The sequence below is a fragment of the Talpa europaea genome (assembly GCF_964194135.1).
Source record: "Talpa europaea genome assembly, chromosome: 10".
Lineage (NCBI taxonomy): Eukaryota > Metazoa > Chordata > Mammalia > Eulipotyphla > Talpidae > Talpa > Talpa europaea.
The window spans coordinates 45,018,421-45,042,902 of record NC_140077.1 but is presented as its reverse complement, the minus strand read 5'-3'; the positions used below and the strand labels follow the sequence as shown (position 1 = coordinate 45,042,902).

At 45.7% G+C, this 24,482-nt stretch overlaps 1 protein-coding gene across 2 annotated transcripts in view; it reads left to right on the top strand.

The window, feature by feature from the left end:
* Window positions 1-655: 655 nt before the first annotated feature.
* Window positions 656-24,482, top strand: part of STOX1 (storkhead box 1) — a gene marked incomplete at its 3' end in the record, with an annotated part of 47,146 nt that continues 23,319 nt past the window's right edge. For both annotated transcript variants that reach the window (XM_084245066.1, XM_084245067.1), the window contains exon 1: window positions 656-1,039. In XM_084245066.1, coding sequence (XP_084101192.1) covers window positions 730-1,039 — 310 coding nt within the window. In that variant the 5' untranslated portion in view covers window positions 656-729. The remainder of the gene's footprint in view (window positions 1,040-24,482) is intronic.

Here is a 24,482-nt window from a genome sequence, read left to right as displayed (position 1 = left end):
CTCAGAAAGTCCTGATGAAAAAGTCCTTCGAACTGAGCCCCAGCCCCTCACTTTACAGGACCGTAAACTGAGACTCGGAAGGGAAGTAACTGGTGTAAACGGGGGGAGACGAAGACTCAGATCCGGCTCTCCGGGCTCCCGGTTCTAGCGACGTCCACGACACCCCCAGACAGCCCCTCGGGGCGCCGCTCCCTGAGAAGGACCCCAAAGCAAGGGCGACAACGGCCAGGCAGGTCCCCTTGGCTCTGGGTACTCCGGGCTGTGCCGTTCGCGCCGCGTTTGGAAGCTGTTTGGCTCTCCGGGGTGGGGGGCGGGGGGCAGCGTAACACCCCCAGAACTAGGAAGAGCCCCGACGCGGAGTCCATGGCGGGGGCGGGGGCGAGAGGGACTCTGGGCTTCCGGGGAGCTGGGAAGAGAGGGGGGTCGGGGGGTCGGGGCTGCCGGGCCCAGGCCGGGGTGTGAGGAACGGCCCTGGAGCTCAGCTTCTGGAAACCCCTATCGGGCGCCTCGCGGCGGAGAGCAGCGGCCTCCGAGCGGCGAGTCCCGCCCCGCCCCCGGCCCCGCGGAGCGCAGTCGACCCCGCCCCCCGCAGCCCGTTGCCCCGGCAGCCGGCGCCGCGCGCAGAAAGCCGATCCCTCCTGCGGGGTGAGCGGCGCCTCCGAGCGTCCGGGCGGCGCGGCCGCGGCGCTGGGCGATGCGGTAGGCGGCGCGCCCCGGGCCCGCAGCAGCATGGCCCGGCCGGTGCAGCTGGCGCCTGGCTCGCTGGCGCTGGTGCTGTGCAGGCTGGAGGCGCAGGAGGCGGCGGGGGGCGCGGAGGAGCCCGGGGGGCGCGCGGTGTTCCGCGCCTTCCGCCGCGCCAATGCGCGCTGCTTCTGGAACTCGCGGCTGGCGCGCGCCGCCTCGCGGCTGGCCTTCCAGGGCTGGCTCGGGCGCGGGGTGCTGCTGGTGCACGCGCCCCCGGCGTGTCTGCAGGTGCTGCGCGAAGCCTGGTGCCGCCGGGCGCTGCGCCCCCCGCGCGGCTTCCGCATCAGCGCGGTGGGTGAGTGCTGGGCCCCAAGCGGAGGGGAGCCCGGTGCGCCCCTGGATCCCCCCGCCAGGCCCAACTCTGGGGGAGCGGGAGTTCGGGGGAGAGGGATGAAGGGGATGGGAGACCAGCTCCAGTGATCGGAAGAGATCGGGGTTCTCGAGACACTCCCGCCCGCTAGGGCACTGAAGCTCTCTCGGCCCCCAAGATCTGCCCGTCCGCTTCCTCTGGCCAACTTCAGGGCGCCTCTGTTCACAGTCTTTCAGCCAAGGAGCGCACAGGTTCTTGCCTGAAGTAACTTTCTACTTAGAAAAGGGATGCGCTGGGAAAAGAAGCTTTGGACCCGGGGAGCCGGAGCTGCGGACAGGCGGTCCTCTGTCTCAACTCCCAGGGGCGGGTGCGCTTAAGAAGGGGACGCCGAGAAGTGGCTAGAATCTGTTCAGAATCAATTTTGAACTGGCTGCTGATTTTTTTTTTTTCTTTTTAAATTGCGGACTTAGAGTGGACAAGAGTCTGTGGTCTTCCAGTCCTGTGGTGCTGGATAGTACAGTGGTTTTAGATCAGGTTCCAGCTGAAAGTCCTTAACTGGGAAAAAGAAATGACAAATGGCGCTCTGGACTCATCCCATGCCGTTCCTAGACAGAGAGAATTCCATCTTTCCAGTCTTTTCGGAGAATCCGTTGGTTAGAAGACAAGAAGTGGCTGTTTTTGCCCATGTAAAATAGCTTCTCCTTTGAGCAACAGAAGCACGGCACCACTGAGTGGTCTCTGAGCCCCACCACTACAGCAGCTCCCTGAAACAGCTTAGTTTTGTGTCTGCATTTATATGAGGTCGTGTGGACCATCTGATGGTGCTGTTGACAAGTCACCACTTGTTCCAGCCCTGAATTTTGACTCCTACCAGGGAACCCCTTTTTGTGTTAGCCCATAAATCCTCCTCCTCTTCCATTTGAGGAGGAGGAGCAGCAAATTAAAAACAAAAAACGTTTGTCTTAGTTGCCAGGGTGAAGGAACAGGGCAGCAAGAGGCACTTGATGTGTATCACTTGCTTAGGATGTCTCCATATCCTGGCAGCCCTGGTGAGTGCGGTTACTCCTGGACTTCTCACCTCCAAGCATTCCCATTCTGTCTGGTGTGTTGGGGCCCCTACCCCCTTCCTTCCCTTAAGAGCAAAACCAACTCACTGCAAAGCCACGTCCATATATTTCATCTCCTTTTACTCACAGGAGTGAAGAAAATAGATTTCTGGCTCTGAAAGCAGTGAGCCAAGTAGCCAAGCCAAAATTCTCACAGGGGAAGGGGTCTTTCAGACAGGCTGGATGAAAAACCCTTTTCATTTCTGTGTCCTCGGTTTTTCTGGTTTGAATTAGCAGTTGCATTCTCTGATTCCCCCCGCCCCCTTTCAAAGTTTGAGTATAGAGTGTATTGCAGAGAGGGAGTGGATGGAGTGTGGGGGTCTAAACCTGAGGCTGAAATAAGAGAGGGCTTGTGCTAAGCTCGAGGCGGCCATGATGCCACTACCTGGGATTCAGTGAGCTGTGGTGAGGGCTGCTTCCTGGGCTGGCCCTGTTTTCTGCCATCTGAAAGGTGCAATAGGCAAAATGAATGTGTCACCAGCTGGCACAAGTCTTCGCCCACTAGATCATGATGTCATACAAGTCAGGATGCAGTGGACCCTACCTGTGTGTGACACTGTGCTCTTGACCCTGGATCATCATCCCTGACTCCCCTGCCTGCTTCTCTTGGCAGGAGTGGTTTTGAGGTTTTAAACAAAGCCCTGATTAGAATTTGGACAGTTGGCTGGACTTTTCGAGACGCAAGGTGGAGAAACATCTTATTTGACACTGGTCAATGGATGCAACTGAGGAGGCACAGTTCGTTTTGAATAGGGTTGCTAATTACTGGCTTTGCAATCCTTGGGTCAGATCAAAGGAGAGAAGACATCAAGGCAGCTCTTGTGCCATCTTAGGGAATCAGAGATGGGGAAGGCATGAAGAATTGCCTTCCCCCCAAAGAATCGGAAATTGTGGTCAGCTTACTTTCCTGAATTGGGCAGCACTGGCTTTCAGATGCTAAAATGGGCCTCCAGGAAGGCAAGGGAAGAGAGCCGTGCACTTGTTCCATTCTTGCTACTTTGCAGGAAAGAGCAGACAGTGCTAGAAAAAAACACAAAACGTCAATTTGATCAGATCATTTTGATTTCTTTGTTATAGATTAAAAAAAAAGGTTCATTTAATCCACATGAAACCATTGGAGCTTAGAGGTTGTCGCTGGCCATCTCAGACAAAATGCAGAGAAGAGGAGGCAATGCCGTCAGTTTTATGAGCTCAAATGTGCTTCTGTGGGTCCTTTCTTGGGCTCCTGGACCCCAGGCTCTTAGGACTTCGTAAAATAACAAGAGGGAGCTCCTTGGCCAAACAGATAGGAATGACCTTGAGACACAGGTACAGATCTGAATTTAAGGCCTGTAGGGTTTATGTTTTCTCCACGTTTTTTGTCTTTTCTTTCCCTCTTCTCTTTTTCTACTTCATCTTAGTGCTGGTGAGAAAAATAGTTTCAGGCTGAAAATATTTAGCATAATAACCAGAACTCTTGTGCTCCAACCCTGTGTTTTTCTCGTCTTTTAAAATTAGCAAATGACATTAACAATTCAAAGCGTGTGAGCTCTGGAAGCTGGAGGGAGACATCTGCTTACCAAGCTGAGCCTCTGCAGATGGCAGGGCTGGGGACACCTGTATTTGTTTGGGCGAATCAGTTGTTACTCTGGAACCACACCTCTGCAGAGGTGAAAGGTTAATGATGGCTTCCTGGGGTAATGGAGGGAAGGCCTCTGGACTAAACAAGTTTGCTCCCTTCTTCTGAAGTTTATAGCTGAGCTATCCTTACTCTTTCAGCCTCCCTCGCCCCCACCTTCATCCTCTCTCATTGAATCAAAATGCCTGTGGCTTTTTTCTTCTTCATGAATTCATTTATGTGTCAAGTACTATTCTCAGTGTTTTTGTGTTTTAGTGCATCTTTTATTCAGAGTTGCATGTCCTGAAGTGGAAAATGGAGTTAGAATCTGTTTCCCCCGTATTCAGTTCAAACAGGGATAGCATAGCAGGAAGCTGTGTTCTGGAAGTTGACTGGTTCAGTCTTTTTTATCTCAAGGTGTGTGTGTACATTATGCTTTGATTTAGTTGGGCAGACGTTACCTGGTGTGTGCTTCGGGAGGTTTACTGAAAACCTGACATATCAGGCTGGCGATGGGAGGCTCTTCCCTCTGCTCCTCATTCCCCTCCTGCCTGTGGCCTGGGCATCTGGGAGCATAGAGATAGCAAGTGTCCTGGAGTAGAGGTGAGTTACTAACTTATGCTAGTTGTAAATGACTGATTTCAGAATTTATACTGAGATCTGATCTGGGTGAGTAGGAATGGCTCAAGTACACCGGGTAGCTGATGTTATAAGATTTGGGTAGATCACTGAAATGCCTGATTTATCCTGCGACTTAGGGAGTGGCTTAGGGGAAGGTGTAGAGCTGATGAGGAGATGGAGTGGGGCAGTAGGGCATCTTGTATAGTTTAGTAGCTGATGGAAATTTCAAGATGAAACTTACGTTTAGTGAAATACACAGCCGGAAGTATACCATCTATGATTTTTAAAAATACGTGAGTGTAACTCAGATTCCTTAGAGGATTTAGAATATTACCATTACTCCAGAAAGTTCCCTTTTGCCCCTTCCTAGAGGTGCAAGGGGGTTGGAGGGTGAGAAGATTCACCAGAGACAGAGTGGGGAACAGAACAGGCAGATTGACCGAAGTACACTGCTGAGGGAGCAGCAGGCGAGTCAAGAGAGGTCTGCAGTCAGGAGAGGTCTGCTGCGCCATATGGATAGCTCCCTGGCCAGGGATGGAACTTATGCGAAGTGGCTGCTCAGAGTTTCATAGTACTGAGACTTAACTCTTTACGGCACCAGGGAAACCCTATATCTTCAAGTTTTAAGTTTTTATTCTGATTTATCTATTTTTCTCTTTTATGAATTATATTTTTTATATCCTAGGTAAAGAAATTTTGCCTCGCTCAAAGACTTGTTTTCTAGATTGAAGTTTTATGCCTTTACATTTAGATCTTTGATCCAATTTTAGGTAACTTTGTGAATAGTATAATGTGTTGGCTGAGATTTTTTTTTTGCATATAGGTGCCCTGTTGTTCAAGGACAAATGATTGAAAAGATTAAACTTTCAAACTATTTTTGCTACTCTGTTAGTAATCTCTTGATTATATATATGTGAGTCTGTTTCCATTGATCATGAATTTATCCTCTTTTTTTTTTTAAAGGTTTATTTAATTATGCATACAAGAACTGGGGTACAGGCCAGAGGCATGGGGAGGAAATGAAAGAATTCACCAGAGACAGAGTGGGGAACAGAACAGGCAGATTGACTGAAATACACTGCTGAGGGAAGTAGCGGGCGAGTCAGGAGAGGTCTGCTGCGCCATGTGGGTTGCTCCCTGGCCAGCTGGGGGATCGAACTCATGCTGCAGAGGTTGCGGATAGCTTCCCAGTGCTGTGCTTAACCCCTTGCACCACCAGGGAGGCCCACCATATTGTCTTACTATACTTTTATATTAAAGATTTGAAATTAGATATTTTGAATCTTCCAACTTCGTTCTACCTTAAAATTGTTTTGGCTTTCATAGGTTCTTTGTTTTTCTACATACATTTTAGAATCAGCTTGTCAATTTCTTTTAAAAAATTCTACTGGGATTTTGATTGGGACAGTATTGAATCAATACATTAAAACTAGACAACAAATTCATCCTGGTTTGCTAAAGACTGTCATGGTTTTAGAAATGGTAGTCTTGTATTGGGAATCCCCTTGGTCTCAGACAAACTGGGATGACTGGTCACCATAGTTTGGGGAGAACTAATATCTTAACAATCCAGGGTGTAGCTCTTCATTTATGTAAGTGTTCTTAATTTCTCATAGCACTGCTTATAATTTTCAGTGTATAGCTCTTGCACATTTATGTTCCTAAGGATTTTTCATTTTGGATGCTATTAAAAGTATTAATTTAAAATAAACTTTATTTTGGAATAATTGTAGATTTACAGGGCCTCCCTGGTGGCGCAGGCAGTTGAGCATAGCACCGTGAGGCTGTCCACAGCCTCTGCAGTGTGAGTTTGATCCTGGCTAGCCTGGGAGATACCCACATGGCACGGCAAACCTCTCCTGTCTCACATGCTGCTCCTCTCAGCAGTGTATTTCAGTCAGTCTGCCTGTTCTGTTCCCCACTTTGTCTCTGGTGAATCCTCTCACCTTCCCGCACATCTGGCCTGTACCCCGGGTCTTGTGTAAATAAATAAATAAATAATAAATAAATAGTGCATAATAAATAAATAAATAAATAAATAAATAAATAAATAAATAAAATCTTAAATAAATAATAAATAAATAAAATCTTAAAAAAATTTTAGATTTACACAAAAATTGCATAGGTAGTACAGAGTTCTGTATTCGTCACCCAGTTTTCCATAATGTGTTTTACTTACCTTAAAAAAAAATTGAGGGCCTCCCTGGTGGTGCAGAGGTTGTCTCAGCACTATCAAGCTATCACCAGTCACTTCGGCATGAGTTTGATCCCTGGCCAGGGAGCTACCCACATGGCGAGCAGACCTCTCCTGCCTTGCCCACTGCTCCCCTCAGTAGTGTATTTCAGTAGATCTGCCTTTTCTTTTTTCTTTTTTTTTTTTTTAAAGATTTATTTATTTATTATTTATACAAGCACTGGGTACAGTCAGAAGTGCGGGAGGGTGAGAGAATTCACCAGAGCCAGAGCGGGGAGCAGAGCAGGCAGAAGGACTGAAGTACACTGCTGAGGGGAGCAGCGGGCGGCAGGAGAGGTCTGCGCACCATGTGGGACCCTCCTCCAGTGGCCGGGGAGCAGCCGGGGATCGAACCAGCGCCGCAGAGGCCACGGGCAGCTTCGCAACCCAGCGTTCAACCGCTGCGCCACCAGGGAGGCCCCAGATCTGCCTTTTCTGCACCCCACTCTGTCTCTGGTGAATCTTCTCACCCCTGTCCCCTGTACCTCTGGCTTTCACCTCAGTTTTTGCATGCATAAATAAAAATAAATTTGAAAAAAAATGAGATATAATTCACATTATAGCAATTTAAAAAAAATTATATATACAAGAACTGGGGTGTAGGCCAGAGGTCCGGGGGGTGAGAGGATTCACTAGAGACAGAGTGGGGAACAAAACAGGCAGATTGACTGAAATACACTGCTGAGGGGAGCAGCGGGTGAGTCAGGAGAGGTCTGCTGTGCCATGTGGGTAGCTCCCTGGCCAGGGATCGAAATCATGCTGCAGCGCCTGCGGATAGCTTCATAGTGCTGTGATTTAACCTCTTGCACCACCACCAAGGAGGCCAAATCCTTTTTCTTCTAGTAGGTTGTAAGTGGAAAGAAATCTGCCCATTCTGCAGTCAGGAGGTAGAATCCAGGCTGGATCTGGCTGGTGTTGCTTGGGTTTCTTGACTTCCTCTCTATCACTGGTCCTCCCAGGGTCCCTGCAAAGGTGCTGGTGTTTTTCACCAGTCAGTGCCCAGGCTGTCACACTCCCTGTGAGGCTATCAGATTCCCTCCAGGTCTTTAGTTCATTCCACAGCCTGGGAAATGGCAAAAACAGCTGCTGTGACTATGCCCCTGCTCTCACCTCCCTGCTGCCCACCTAGGATCTTTGTAACCATGTTGTTGTTGTTGTTTTTACATTGTTCTGCCAGATGTTGCCTTTTATTCTGTGCAGAAGCAGCAAAGCATTCAATGTTAAGAGCCAGAAGGTTCACAATGGGGTGTTTTGTAGGCATGTTGTTGCTATTAAAGTGGGAGATCTATATTTAGCATCTGGGTGCTTAGTGTCTCTGGTTCCATGTTCTGAATTAGCAATTTATGGATAAGAGAGATGACACCTTTAATTGCTGCCTTATGACATTGGTCCAGTGGGGTAAAAAGAACCTGTAACCTGAAAATCAGTTTGGATTTCTCTGTCTTCTCCCATATGCTACAGACCCATAAGGTCACCAAGTTCTTGAGCCTTAACTCCTTGCTGTCTCTCACACTCACTCCTTTCTCTTCATTTCCACGGCTAGACCTTTGTCCACCCAAGCCCTTGCTGTTCTTAACCTAAACTGTGGCTCTAGCTTCCTGACTTTTATGTGTTGCCTCCTCTTGACTGGCCCTGTGCGCCCCATCCTGCAGTTTTCGCCATCCTACAGGTACTCAGACTCACTACATCTGAAATGCAGCTCCAGGGCCTCCCTGGTGGTGCAAGGGGTTATGCACTAGAAAACTGTCCACAGTTACTACAGCCCAAATTCTATGCCCTGCCAGGGAGCTACCCACATGGCACAGCAGACCTCTCCTGTCTCACCGACTGCTCCCCTCAGCAGTGTATTTCAGTGGATCTGCCTGTTCTGTTCCCCACTCTGTCTCTGGTGAATCCTCTCACCCCCCATGCCTCTGGCCTGTACCCCAGTTCTTATATGCATAAGTAAACAAATCTTAAAAAAAATAAAATATCATAGCTGTTAGAGTAACCATATCATGCTGGGCCTCCTTTGCTTACACAGTCATTTCTTAGGTATGCATTGAGCATTGCCTGGCCTACTGTTGGTCAATACAGAGGGTCAGACAGCTCATGACCTGATCTCAAAAAGCACGTAGCCTTGGGTGAATAAGTGAGTGAATAAAAGTCATAGGGAGTGGGCCTCCCTGATGGCGCAGTGGTTGAGCACTGGGTTGTGAAGCTGCCCGCAGCCTCTGCATCACCGGTTCGATCCCCGCCCACCGGGCGAGGGTCCCACATGGCGCGCAGACCTCTCCTGCCGCCCGCTGCTCCCCTCAGCAGTGTACTTCGTCAGTCGTCCTGTTCTGCTCCTCTTTCTGGCTCTGGTGAATTCTCTCACCCTCCCGTGCTTCTGACTGTACCCAGTGCTTGTATAAATAAATAATAAATAAATAAATCTTAAAAAAAAAAAAGTCATAGGGAGCAATAAAAGAACAGCTGACCAAGAGTCCCTGCATGTGTGTGTGTGTGTGTGTGTGAGAGTGTGTGTGTGTGTAGGCACTTATTGTCAGGGAAGACTTCCTGGAGAAAGTCATGCCTAAACTTAGATGGAAAGAATAAGTAGACTTTAGCTAAGTGAGAAACACATTTTAAGCAGAGAAGTGTTTAGAGGGGGAGGGCGTGTGTCCCAAGGCATGGTCCAGGTAAGGAACAACAAGCAACTGAGCACAGCTAGAGTACGGAGTGGGGGATAGGCAGTAGCATTAAGAACGTAGAGTGGGTCCGGCCTAGGGAAAGGCCTTGTTTGCTACACTGAGAGATATGGATTTGAACCTGAGACCACTGAAGAATACTAACTAGTAGAATGCGTGTGTATGTGTGTGATTACATTTACAATCCTGTTTACATGATACATGGTAGATATTTTCCAGCCTTTTATGTATGCATTATCTTCCATCAAGATTGTTGCCTGCAGTGACTGTGCCTTTGGGGCACTTTGTAACTATTGTGAAACCAGTACAGTTTTGCCACTGGTACTCATTAAGTGGTGATCTGTCAGCTGAGTAAAGCTGCAGAACACCCAGGATCTAATGTTCTGTCACTCATCAACTGAGTGACCAGCTTTTTATCCTGTTCTCTTGGGGCCTTTCAGAGTTGACATCAGGCTCAAATGAGTTACTGTTTCTGAAGACACTTCAAAAAATACAAAATATAAGCACCAAAGTGTCTTTTAATTTTGTCATTTTTTTTTACCTTTTGTCAATGTTTTATAGTTTTCACGGTATTAGTCTTTCACTTCCTTTGTTAAATTTGTTCCTAAGAATTTTATTCCATTTGATGCTATTGTAAATAGGGCTATTTTCTTAATTTCCTTTTTGGATAGTCCTTGTTAAAGTATAACAACAATACTGGTTTTCTATGTTGATTTTGTATCATGAAGCTCTACTGAGTTTGTTGATTAGTGCAATGTTGTTGCTTTTTTTTTTTTTTAAACAAAGCCTTAGGGTCTTCTACACATATAATCACGTAACCTGCAAGCACATAATTTTGCTTCTTCCTTTCCAATTTGGATGCATTTTATTTCTTTTTCTTGCCTAGCTGCTCTGGCTAGGACTTCCAGGACTTTATTGAAAAGAAATGTTGAGAGTGGGCACCCTTGTCTTGTTCTTGATCTTAGAGGATTGATTATAATGTTAGCTGTGGGATTTTCATAAGTGCACTTTATTATGTTAAATGAGGTTAGTTTAAGGTAACTATCCAGTGCTCATGGATTGGAAGCCTTAATATTTTTAAATGTCCTTGCTACCCAAAATGATCTACAGATTTAAGGTAATCCTAATCAAAATCTTGATGGCATTTAAAAAAAAGATTTATTTATGCATACAAGAACTGGGGTACAGGCCAGAGGTGTGAGGGGTGAGAGTATTCACCAGAGACAGAGTGGGGAACAGAACAGGCAGATCCACTGAAATACACTGCTGAGGGGAGCTGTGGGTGAGTCAGGAGAGATGTGCTCCATGCGCCATGTGGGTTACCTCAAACTCCTGCTGCAGTGCTGTGGATAGCTTCATAGTGCTGCTTCTTAAACCCTTGCGCCACCAGGGAGGCCCCCTGATGGCATTTTTTATAGAAACAGAAAAAGAAATTCTAAAATTCATGTGTTCACAAAGGCCCTCAAATAGCCAAAACATCTTAGGAAAAAAAAGCAAAGCTGGGGGTATCATACTTTCTGATTTCAATATTACAAAACTACAATAATTAAGGCAATATTCTACTGGCAGAAAGATAGACATATGCACCAAGGGAACAGAGTAGAGAGCCCTGGAATAAACCCACAGATATACAGTCAACTGATTTTTGACAAGGGTGCCAAGAATACACAATGGGGAAAAGAATTGTCAACAAATGGTTCTGGGAAAGCTGGATATTTACAGGCAAATGAAAGTAGACACCTTTCTTATGTCTATACATGGAAATCAACCCAAAATGGATTAAAGACTTAAATAATTTAAGACCTGAAACTGTAAAACTGAAAAAACATAGAGGAGAATTTTCATTACGTGCGACTTGGCAGTGCTATTTTTTGGTATGACAACAAAAACACAGGTAACAAAAGCAAACACAGACAAGTTAGATTAAATTACAAACACCAAATATTAACAGTGGTTATGTTATCTCAGTTGTTGATTGTGAGTGGGGTGTTTGTGTGTATGCACATGTTCTTGTGTTTTTTTTTTAAATATTACTCCTTTTTAAGTATCTTTTGTTTTGATTTTAACTTAATAGGTTGCTTAGGTAACGCATTCACATGGCACAAAAGGGAACACAATGAAGTCTCTCTTTCCCCCACACACAGCCTTTTATTTCCCTGCTCTGGAATTAGCTGCAGTGACCAGTTCCCTAATCCTTCCAGCCTTAGTAGAGATAGATCTACAAGCAATGTGTATATATCCTTCCCCATTTTTACATACATATTAGCATTTTACATGTATTTTCCCCCTTGGAAACAAAAAGTGTCCAAAAAGTTTATTAAAAAAAAAAAGAAAATTACAAATGCAAAATAAAAGCATTGGTCTAAGTGTATGCAAATATGATAATTCTGTGGCACATAAATAGGTACTAAATGAATTACCTAGCTAAGTGAGTTTAGAAACCACATTTAAACATGTTTTATTACTGCAAAGACTTCTGGGTGACCTTGGCATGCTGATTGTCTACATCCAAAAGGAAGGAGAAAAATCTGAGCACCTTAAGCTTATTGTACTTTGGAAACCCCTTTTTCCTAACTCTTTCTGAGGGAGACATTTGACACATTCTTGGGGAACTCTGGGTTCCTATGGAGCATCTTCCCGTGGAAGGAGTTGATCAGGTCATTGAGTGAGCCCAGAGGTCTGCCCTGCAGAGAGCATTGCCTTAGAACAGCTGTCATGGTGGCACGGAGAATGCTAAAGGAAAAAATGCCCAAGTGCCTGTGCCCCAGGGACATTTAAATGTTGGAGGTTGGAAGGAGGGTCTGGACTATGCTAGACAGTTTGCACTATTTGCTGGGTAAAAATCTTGCAACCTTGGGGCCACCCTGGTAGTGCAAGGGGTTAAGCATCAGCACTATGAAGCTAACTGCAGCCTCTGAAGCACGAGTTCGATCCCCGGCTTGGGAGGTGACCCACATGGCGCAGCAGACCAGTCCTGTCTTGCCCTCTGCTCCCCTCAGCAGTGTATTTCAGTCAGTCTGCCTATTCTGCTCCCCACTCAGTCTCTGATGAATCCTCTCACCCCCTACACCTCTGGCCTACACCCCAGCTCTTGTATGCAAAATAAATAAATCTTTAAAAAAAATTATATGACCTGGCAACTTTTTCTGCCTATCTGATCCTGTAGTCCTCCCCTTCTAAGTGAGTCACCATGCTTGACCTGCTCCAAAGTTGTTGTGTGATTTGAATTTGAAAATGCCATATTCAGAAGATGTCCTACTGTACCCCACCCCTGTACATGCCCCTCTCTCTTCTCCTCCCATCCCCCCCCCCCCCACACACACACATACAGTGGAAGTCAGGAAGGGATAGAGTTTAACTTCTCTTGAGATCATAGATCTGAGGGCTTTCTTTTTTTAAAAAAAGATTTATTTATTTATTTATGCATACAAGAGCTGGAGTACAGGCCAGGGATGCAGGGGGTGGGGAGGGGGGTGAAATGAGAGGATTCACCAGAGACAGAGTGGGGAACAGAACAGGCAGACTGACTGAAATACACTGCTGAGGGGAGCAGAGGGCAAGACAGGACTGGTCTGCTGCGCCATGTGGGTTGCTCCCAGGCCTACCAATCCAACTCGTGCTGCAGAGGCTGCGGATTGCTTCATTGTGCAGTGCTTAACCCCTTGTGCCACCAGGGAGGCCCCAGATCTGAGGGCCTTCAAAGGCCCCCTGGAGGTTCAGCCAAGCTGTTCTAGCTGGAAACGTCTGACTTTAAGCCTTTACAATGCAAAGAACTCTTCAGATCTGCTGGAGCGTGCACACACACTCTCTCTCTCTCTTAACAGATGAGGAAATGGAAACTGCTAGCTCAAGATCATTTGCAATATTAAGCTCATTGCATGATAATTTCCTGTTTTAAATTTATGGCTATCTGTTGGGGGAAATGTGTAAAATGATCATCTTGTTAATGTAAGGCCCCCTGTCTATGGTTCTGCATTATTTCTTTAATAGTTAATTAAGGTTCAGGGCCTCCCCTGGTGGCACAGCGATTGAGCGCTGGGTTGCCAGGCTGCCCGCAGCCTCTGCAGTGCCAGTTCGGTCCGGGCCACCAGGTGAGGGCCCCACAAAAAAAAAATAATAATAATAAATAAAAATAAATAGTTAATTAAGGTTCAGGAAGTTCCTTGTGAAATGCTTTTAAAAAACAACTCTTGTCTTGGGCCTCCCCAGTGGCGCAGCGGTTGAGCGCTGGGTTACGAGGCTGCCCGCGGCCTCTGCGGCGCTGGTTCGATCCCCGGCTGCTCCCCGGCCACCGGAGGAGGGTCCCACATGGCGCGCAGACCTCTCCTGCCGCCCGCTGCTCCCCTCAGCAGTGTACTTCGGTCCTTCTGCCTGCTCTGCTCCCGGCTCTGGCTCTGGTGAATTCTCTCACCCTCCCGCGCTTCTGACTGTACCCAGTGCATGTATAAACAAAAACAAACAAATAAATAAATAAATAAATAAAACATGCCTCTATTTAAAAAAAAAAAAAAAACAACTCTTGTCTCTCCCCTCAAGTCTAAAAATTTCAGTTGTAACTGTATTCATTTGATGATAGGGTCTGCAACACAGATTTTTTTCCCCTGGTGATTTAATTTTACATAAGCACAATTACTTACCAATTATATTTTTTAAAAATGAAATATTTGGCTTCTTTCGGGGGATTTCATGAAGGTTTTAAGTCTATAGTTCTCAGATTTTACAAATATAAACAGTTTTGCAACCACCACCACATTTTATTTATTTATTTTTTATATACTTTTTTTTTTTATAGAGGCATGCTTTATTTATTTGTTTGCTGGTTTGTTTGTTTGTTTTGTTTTTATACATGCACTGGGTACAGTCAGAAGCGCGGGAGGGTGAGAGAATTCACCAGAGCCAGAGCGGGGAGCAGAGCAGGCAGAAGGACCGAAGTACACTGCTGAGGGGAGCAGCGGGCGGCAGGAGAGGTCTGCACGCCATGTGGGACCCTCCTCTGGTGGCCGGGGAGCAGCCGGGGATCGAACCGGCGCCGCAGAGGCTGCGGGCAGCTTCGCAACCCAGCGCTCAACCGCTGCGCCACCGGGGAGGCCCAGCACCACATTTTAAATATAAAATATTCCTATCACTCCAAAAGTTCTCTAGTCATCTTAGGTAGCCAGGCACAATCATCTGCTTCTACCTTCTGGCAACCACTGATCTTATTTCTGTTCTTATGGTTTGTCTTTTCTGGAATGTTATAAATGAGTCGTGCAGTATACAGTTTTTCCTGTCTGCCTCCTTTACTTTGGCTATGCTTTTGAGATTCATCAATGTGTAAATCAGTAGTTCATTCCTTTTTTTTTTTTCTTTTTTTTTTTTTTTTTATAGAGGCATGCTTTATTTATTTATTTGTTTGTTTGTTTTTGTTTATACAAGCACTGGGTACAGTCAGAAGTGCGGGAGGGTGAGAGAATTCACCAGAGCCAGAGCCGGGAGCAGAGCAGGCAGAAGGACCAAAGTACACTGCTGAGGGGAGCAGCGGGCGGCAGGAGAGGTCTGCGCACCATGTGGGACCCTCCTCCGGTGGCCGGGGAGCAGCTGGGGATCGAACCGGCGCCTCCGAGGCCGCGGGCAGCTTCGCAACCCAGCGCTCAACCGCTGCGCCACTGGGGAGGCCCTAGTTCATTCCTTTTTGATGCTGCATGGTGTTCTGTCCTGCAGCTGTTCCATGAAATCTTCATCCATTTATTCTGCTAAGCATTTGGATTGTTTAAGATTTTGTGGATTATGGATAAAGCTAAAATAGACATTCACCAATGGGTTTTGGTGTGGATATGTTTTCTTTTCTCTGAGTAAATACATAGGCATGGGATTAGAACTCTCCCTTCCAGAATAACTACCATTTTGCATTCTCGCTCTCTCTTTTTTTTTTAGATTTATTTTTATTTATTTATGCATACAAAAATGGGGGTGTAGGCCAGAGGTGGGGGCATGGGAGGATTCATGGGTGGGGAGCAGAACAGGAAGCTCTACTGAAACACACTGCTGAGGGAAGCAGTGGGCGAGACAGGAGAGGTCTGCTGTGCCATGTGTGTCACCTCCCTGGCCAGGGATCGAACTGCTGCAGTGGCTGGAGATAACTTTGATAGCGCTGAAACTTTAATCTCTGTGCCACCAGGAAGGCCCCCATTTTGCATTTTCACTAGCTCTATATGTGTATTTTAATTCAGCATTTAATATTGTATCTTATTATTTTTTGTTATTCTAATAGGTGCATAGTGGCATTTTATTGTGGTTCTAATTTGTATTTCCTTTATGTGTAGTGTGTTGGCACCTTTGCATGTGCTTATCATATCTATATTCTTTGAAGCGTTTAAACTTTTTGCCCATTTAAAAATTCTTTCTGGATTTTCAGTTCCTTATTGAATTGTCAAAGTTCTTTATATATTTCAGGTAGGGGTTCTTCATCAAATATGTGTTTTGCAAACGTCTTCCATCTGTGGTTTAACTTTTCATTATTACTTTTAATCAGGTCTTCAAAGAACAATTTTTTAAAGATTTATTTTATTTATTTATGCATACAAGAACTGGGGTGCAGGCCAGAGGTGTGGGGCGTGTGTGTGAGAGGATTCACCAGAGACAGAGTGAGGAGCAGAACAGGTGGATCCACTGAAATACACTGCTGAGGGGAGCAGTGGGTGAGCCAGGAGACGTCTGCTGTGCCATGTGATTTAGCTCTCTGGCCAGGGGTTGAACTCATACTGCAGTGGCTGCCAGTAACTTCATAGTGCTGATACTTAACCCTATGTGCCAGCAGGGAGGCCCAAAAAAACAATTTTTAATTTTAATGAAGTCCAGTTTATCAGCTGTTCTTCACTGCTTGTGTTTTTTGTATCCTATCTAAGCAATCTTTGCCTAACCAAGATCACAAAGATTTTTACCCTGTGTTTTCTTTTAGAAACCTTATAACTTAGGTTTACACTTAAATCTGTTAGTGGGCAGAATGAGAAACACCCAGGAACCCCAAACCTGCCTGCTCTAAATAGGTTCTGCCATCTACCACATAAAGACAAACACTCTTAGTGCATAAGACCACCAATAGGAAATACCTTTAATAGAATTAGTGTGCAATAGAGAAGAAAACAATTTAATACCCAAATGGAGCACCCAAAGTTACCCATACCCTCATGGGTAAATGCCCAGCCAGACATGAATGGTCCAAAGCTGTGCCACTGAGGCCCAAATGCCTGCCACAAGTCTAAGCCACTTTCTGATGGGAAACCATAGAAAAGGGGCAGAAGGGGCCAGGCAAGTCTGGAAGGAAAAGAACAAAATCAAAATATAAGTCAAGATAAAGGCTGCCATTGTCAGCCTCCCCACAGGTCTCTCACCCAAGTGTCTCCTTCCATGTGTCTCCCAAGTCCCTGATGCAAGAACCAGCCTGAGAAGCAAGTACGGCTTCTTCTTCATGTCTCTGCTCCATGTGCCTCCTCAAGTCTTCTAGTCTTCTCCTAATCTTCCCTTTCTCTGGCCCTTTTTAGCTTTTGGATGCTCAACTCCACCCTTCAATAGGTGGAGCAAGGAACATGGAACCTCCCCTTCCTGTGGGGAGTACACTGTTACATATCTATGTGCATATTGTGTCCCTTTCTATATATCATGTGAGTTATGGGTTGAAGTTTTGGTGTTTTTTTGGGCATAGGTATGCCCTACTTTTCAAGAACCATTTGTCAAAAAAATTGTCCTTCTTCCATTGAATAACCACAACTCTGTCAGGTATTGACCACACGTGTATTGTTCTATTTTTGGATTCATGTTCTGCCTTTGATCTGTATACCTATCCTTCACCAATACAACACAGTCTTGATTATTGTAGCTATGTAGTAAATCTTGAAATCAGGTGTTGTGAGACCTTCAACTTTTTTTTTTTTTTGGGCTGTCGTAGGTCCTTTGCTTTTTCATATAAATTTTAGAGTTGGCTTGTAAATTTCTACAAGAAAAATCCTGCTAGGACTTTTATTAGGTTTATAGGTCCTAATAAACCTGTAGATCACTTTGAGCATTCATTTTTTAATACTGAGTCTTCTGATAGATGGACACAGTTTTCAATAATCTTTGTTTCTGTGTACTCCAAATGTAAATTTTAACCTTTGACTGCTAGAGTCTTTTAAAGCCTCCCTTGAAATACAGTGCCTTCCACATACCAACGAGTATGCAAAGCAGGTGGCTGAGGAAGCAGAGAAAATGTAAATACCAGAAGACCAGTTTAAATTCTCAAGAGGCACAGGGGCACTCAGGATCAAAATAGGACAAGTCCCTAGGGGTAATTTAGAAAACCCACATCAGTTGAGGGGGAAAATATTTTGAAAGGCAACACAAGATGACCCCAGATTAAGCTTTCACCACATCACACATACACTTGTTGTGGTAGCCTGGCTTGTTGGGAGTTTATCAGGTCTGGGGTGGGTTTGGGGCCTGGAGATAGACAAGTTTTCAAGTCTTCTCTCCTTCTGGAATTTATTCAGGCCTTTCCTGAATCAGCCATGCTAGGCCAGGTCTGATTCCACAGCCAGGCAAGCATAGTCAGGAGTACTGCGTCTCCTCATTATGTGGGCATAGTCTCAGCTGGACTTCCTGCACTGGAAAACATCCGTCATTTTTCTTCTCATGTCTCCTTTAGGGCAGCAGAAGGAGCCTTGCTCTAGTCCCTGCTAGTTGATCCTAACTGAAAGGTGCTAATTCCCATCAGACTCCATCTAGGTCAGGCCAGCTTCATAGCTGCCTTCCACCTAAGCCCAGTTGGCCCACAAGACCTCATTTTGCCCAGCTCTTGCTTGGGCTATTTAGAGGCTTCTGATACTACTGGTCAGGTTTGAAACTGGTCAGGGAAAAGGGATTTCAGAACATAGTGTCAGTTGTCATGAGCACCAGCTCTGGAGCTAGATGCTCCAGGAAGCTGTATGTGTGCCATACAGAGCAACTAACAGAAAGTCCTCTTAAGAGAGTGAGCAGTTTGCTTAACTCTTCATGTCTTTGCTTCCCAGTGTGTGAAACTTAAGACAATACTACATTGGGTAATTTTGAGGGTTAAATGAAACAACGCATGGAAAGCTTTTATAAGAGTACCCTGCAGCAGTGAGCTCTCAGTAAAGGTTAGCAATTCATTAACACAGACCTTGAAGGGTGCCTGATTCTTACATCTCAGGCTGTCTTGGAGGCTTCTACCAAGTATACACTCTTGGGTGTATACTTTGGCCATATTGATTACATTTGTTGAAAAATCACTAGGCCGTTAAAACACACACAGAGACAACTTTCTTCTCTGTGAGAATTAGTGTATCCCAGGCATTATTCGACTAGTCATTATAGAGCTATGAGTCAGTGAGTCCTGGGCTCCAGCCCTAACACTTCTCTGACTGTGCAGCCCCACTGTCTCTGGACCTCAGCTTACTCTGTGGAGCGGGTGTGTTTCATATAGTAATGCATTGTTCTCATCCCATTGAACGAGAGAATGATCGTCTTAAGCCAATAGTTCCTGACTTCTATTGTTTAATTTATAAATTATTGTTTCCTAAATATATGGAAAATATGGACTATCATATTATTTTTAATTTGGAGTAAATAAAAACCATAGTTTGAAAAATTGAAAATTTGTGTTTTTCACCTTCTCTTCCTCTAACAGAGGCACCCTCAGCCTCTAGGCACTGTGGAAGCCCCTAGATCGGACTGAAGACAACCCAGGGAACTCAGGCTGCTCCCCTCCTTGTCTTGTCTCTGGGGTATAAGGTCGCCTCCACCTTTTATCCCTGTTTCAGATTTTCATTTCTAGAGAAATACAGGTTGAAAATTACTTGCAAAGAGGGGCCTTTCTGGTGGCCTAAGGGGTTAAGTCTCAGTATTATCATGCTGTCATCTCCGTGGCCTGAGTTCGATCCCCGGCCAAGGAGCTAACCCACAATGTACAACAGACCTCTCCTGTCTCACCCATTGTTCCCTTTAGCAGTGTATTTGAGTAGATCTGCCTGTTCTGCTCCCCACTTTGTCTCTGGTGACTCTTCTCACCGCGTGCACCTTTGGCCTAACACCCCAATTCTTCTACAAATAAATAATTCTTTAAAAATTACTTGCAAAGAACAGTTTTGATGTCTGTGCCTTTGATCTATATACCTTGTTTGTTTGTTTTTGTCACGTTACTGCCAGGATTCTTTCCTCATAGACGTCCATCATCTGAATTCTTCACTAATGTAAGAAAGGGAATAAAGGAGTAGTGTACCCTTTAAATGGTAATTGTGGGTCACATAAAATGGCCCCTCTCTGGAGAGCAATAGCATTTGGTGATTGTGTTTTTCAGAAGCCCAAGACTGTGTGTTTGTTGTTTTTTTTTTTTTAAAACTGAGCTTAATTGTCTAGCCCTGCAATTGCCCACAGTTACACATTCTGGTTGAAAGCTCTGGTAATAAAAAGAACTTTAGAAAAAAGTATTCTAACTGAACCAAAGTGCTATAGAGGCTGATGGTTACTTGATTTGCCTTCAGAAAGAAAATTAAAGAGTGTTCACTCAGATGGAAGCCTGAAATGCCTAGGGAACTTCACAAAGACAGTGTCTTCTCTTTCCATCCTTACCTTGTCAGCCCGCAGTGGTCTGCCTTAGAATGCCATGTGGCTTCCTCAGTTTTCTGTATTAGCCTTGCCTACCTGGGCCGGGGCATAGACCCAGGTATAGTTGGGTATATTAATACTTTGCACAGATACTTGCCATGGACCACAAGAAAGAATCCTATAGCAAATTCTGTCATCCAGAGAACTGGCCCCAGTGAGTTGGAAGCTAAGCTGGTAACCATGCTGGAAACTCCTCCCTTGGCCCATTGCCTTTTTTTTTTTTTTTTTTGTATTTATTTATACAATAGCTGGAGTACAGGCCAGAGGCACGGGAGGGTGAGAGGATTCACCAGAGACAGAGCAGGGAGCAGAACAGGCAGACTGACCGAAAGCACTGCTGAGAGAAGCAGCGGGCAAGAGAGGAGAGGTCTGCTGCGCCGTGTGGGAATCTCCCTGGCCGGCTGGAAATCGAACCTGCACTGCAGAGTCTGCGGACAGCTTCACAGCACTGTGCTCAACCTGCTGCACCACCGGGGAGCTTTTTTAAGGCAAACATGATAGCTAAAATCTGATGCAGGACTTGTTCTTTCTGCCATCCTTAGGGTCTATTAAGATTTTGGACCTCCAATCTGATGGTGAGAAGCCAACACTTTTCTCCTTATTGCCAGAACCTTAGGGGCAAGAGGCATCTGTCCCGTCCTTTGTCCCACCCTTGCTTAAAGCAAGGGAATTACATTAACACTTTGCAGCTTTTCTCGATCACTCTTGAATACTCATGACAATCACATAACATTGACATCAATATCTGCCATATGTGTAGATACAGTAGCACAGAAAACAATACGAAACTGTTTAAACTTTTTCCCACTGCAGAGTTTTGTTTTTTTTTTTTTTTTTTTTTTTTTTTTTTTAAATTTTATAGAGGCATGTTTATTTATTTCTTTATTTTATTTGTTTGTTTGTTTTGTTTATACATGCACTGGGTACAGTCAGAAGTGCGGGAGGGTGAGAGAATTCACCAGAGCCAGAGCGGGGAGCAGAGCAGGCAGAAGGATCGAAGTACACTGCTGAGGGGAGCAGCGGGCGGCAGGAGAGGTCTGCGCGCCATGTGGGACCCTCCTCCGGAGCCGGGGAGCAGCCGGGGATCGAACCGGCATCGCAGAGGCTGCGGGCAGCTTCGCAACCCAGCGCTCAACCGCTGCGCCACCGGGGAGGCCCCCACTGCAGAGTTTTGTACAAATTCCTAGCAGCCAAATGTCAGCATTTACAGAGATTAAAAAATCACAGTTGGTGAGATATGCAGATTAAAGCAAAATGCAGGCTGTAGGTGGCAATTTAGAGCAGGCCTTCCCCTAGCCCCTCATTTTTAGCCTCTTTGAGAAGGCTCCAGTTGTCTTTCTGCTTGCTCGTGGAGGTCTCACTCTGCATTCATCGGTATCTCCATCTGTCCCAGTCTTTGTTCTCTCTCCACATGGGTCTGCTCGCTGGTGCTAGCATCCAACAGGCCATTGGCATTCAGTTCTCCCACCCACTCCCCTCTTTCATCCTGTGTACAGGGACTGCTGAAACAGGAAGATCAGCTGGGGTACAAAAAGGAGCTCAGGATTAGAGGGGAGCAGAGAAGCATCTCCCAGATCGTAATTCAGACACTTCCCTATAATATTGAGCAGCGTAGCTCTGCGGTCCTTACAGACTTGCTGTGGGAGCTCATTCATTTTCTTCTTTCACTTCGGTAGAGAGCAACATAAGCTCCTCTTCTCTTGTCCTACCTAAAGTCTATTTTTAAGAATTTCTGAGCCCCAGTGGATCATGGTAGAGGATTATTGGGGCTTTGGTGATGAGCGTGATGTGATGACCGTGATGTGATGACATGTTTGTAAAGGTGTGAACCTGTACCCCTAAAACATGCAGTGTTGTAAATCAGCGTTTCCTTAATAAACATAGTTAAAATACACACACACACAGAATTTCTGGTCTCATCTGGAGGAGGGAGCAAAATCTGAAAATGACCTTCTGGATGAATTTTCTAAGCCTATCTCCTAATACCTGTAAGGCAGGTATTAGGCTGTAAGGCTTCAATAGATCTATCTGCTCCTGCTTCCCTTGAATGTCTTTAAATCTTGCTATCCAGCTGACAGCTCTCATCTGTCTCTCCCAGTAAACCATATGACAAACAGGATCCCATCATCCTTGCCCCTGTAATGGTTGGACTTTTTTTTGTAAAAAAAAAGATATATTAATTTATGCATACAAGAGCTGGGGTATAGGCCAGAGATGCGGGGGGTGAGAGGATCCACCAGAGACAGAGTGGGGAACAGAACAGGCAGACTGACTGAAATACACTGTTAAGGGGAGCAGCGGGCGAGGCAGGAAAGTTCTGCCATGCCATGTGGGTTGCTCCTTGGCTGGCCGGGGATTGAACTCCTGCTGCAGAGGCTGCAGACAGCTTCATAGGTTGTGTCTTAACCCCTTGTGCCACCAGGGAGGTCCACTGTTGGACTTTTAATATTCATCTATTTTGTTCTGAATAAGGTGTTCTAGCACAGAGTCAGATTAGCGATATTGCAAGCATTTATGCATTATAATATCACGTGAATAATTGTAATTGGATCAGTGCCCCTTGCCCACTGCTTACTCCTCGGGTGACATGAAAGTCAGATGGAAAAATGTCCAACACAGGTGGCCAGATACTCCACCAGTAAAGAATGGAGAAAAAATTTCTTTGCTTATATCCAGGAGAAAGAGGCAACTGCTTCCTTCTCCACTCCACTTGGAGGAAGGATGGCAAGGATCCTGGGTTCTCCTCTGACCTTTTGCAATGTAAATATATTTCTGCAGGAGCCAGATCAATCCTGGTCTAAGCTTCATGACCTAGAGCTGTTTTTAAGGTCATGGACCTCATTTTTCCTTGAAATGTAAACATGCCTTCAGAGTCAGGTCAATATAGTGTTCTCTCACATATAGTTATAAATTAACTGAGGATGCCAAGTGTTCAGCACCATTTACCCTTTAAGCCCCAATTCTTGGAGACCTTGCTTCTCTTGAGTTGCTCCCTTATCCTGGCAGCAGGACAGATGCATGATTCCCACGACCCAGCAATCTGCTGCTCCAGACCACCAGACTGCAGTTGATTTTACTCTCCTGCATCCGAGTTCAGACACCATGCACTGGGCTGGCAGGCTAGTGCAGGAGGTGGCAGTAGATGAGAATGGTTTGGCAAGAGGGTTGCTGATGTGAGCAGGAGTTGAGCAAACCCTAAGCATGCTGGTAATGGAGCACTGTAGCATGGCACTTGGGAGAAGGGATATTTCCCAAGTAAACGGATAATGTCTATCTTAAGACTCCTAAAAAGATGAAGAGGGGGCTGGAGAAGCAATAAGCTAGGAAGTAAGTATATTTAAAAGAGAGGTTGGAACCCCTTTTCTGGACTAAAACCCAGGAGAGTGAGGAGGATGAGTGTGTGTGTTTGTTTTGAGTGTGGGGCTGGAGAGTGACGTCCATGTGGAAGCAGGGGGAGCGCAGGTAACTTCTACAGATGGACCCAGCTGTTCCTCCTGGATGTGCTCACGACACATGTACACAAGCCCACACTCTACTAGAGTGTCACCGAGACAACATCTGGCTGCCATGGGTCAAAGGGGCAGTAGTGGATGACATTGTGTGATGTAGGTGGTCGGTGCCTAGAAATAGTGATCAGATGACACATGTTAAAGCCTGGAGACACTGATCTTAAGCAAGACCTACAGACTCTTCTAAAGATTTTTTTTCAGGGTGGTGAACTTTACATTTCTTTTTTTAAATTTTATTTTAAAGATTTATTTATTTATGTATATAAGAGCTGGAGTACAGGCCAGAGCTTTGGAGGGTGAGAGGATTCACCAGAGACAGAGTGGGGAGCAGAACAGGCAGATGGACTGAAATACACTGCTGAGGGGAGCAGCGGGTGGGACAGGAGAGGTCTGCTGCACCATGTGGATTGCTCCCTCCCTGGCCAGGGATCAAACTCTTGCTGTAGAGGCTGCACACAGCTTCATAGGTTGCATCTTAACCCCTTGCATCACCAAGGAGGCCCCTACATTACATTTCTAAGGCAAACTTGTGAAAATAGGCCAAAGTTCTGTCAAGCAACAGTCACAAATGCAGCCCTCTGTGCTGAAGAAAGGGGAATTCACGATCTTAAAAAAGTTTATGTCTTTAAATTTTCTAGCAGCTAAGAAATGCTTCACAGTAAAATTACATTTGTGTGAATTGTATCCCCAGAGTGACTTTTATCTTTTAAAAGTTAATATTTCAGGAGGCCAAAAGAGTCTGTAATTCAACTTGAAAGCAGCTGGAGCATGGCAGACAGTCTGGGAGAAGTGAAAGAGGCCATTGATGTAGAAACTCAGTGATGCTTTCCAGATTGGGGCAAAAATGGCTCAGAGGTGGATGAGAGGGTGGCTGCCCCAGTGGAGAAACCCTGCTGAGGGGGTTCTAGGAAGCACCTGTGGGCATGAATAAACCTTCCCGGATTCTGGGGCAGATCTTGTTCATTATTCTGGGTCGCCCAAGCCCTACCTCTACCAGTAGGCGAGGAGCAGGCAAAGCTGCAATTTTGGGAATGCTTTTGGTAAGAGTGTGT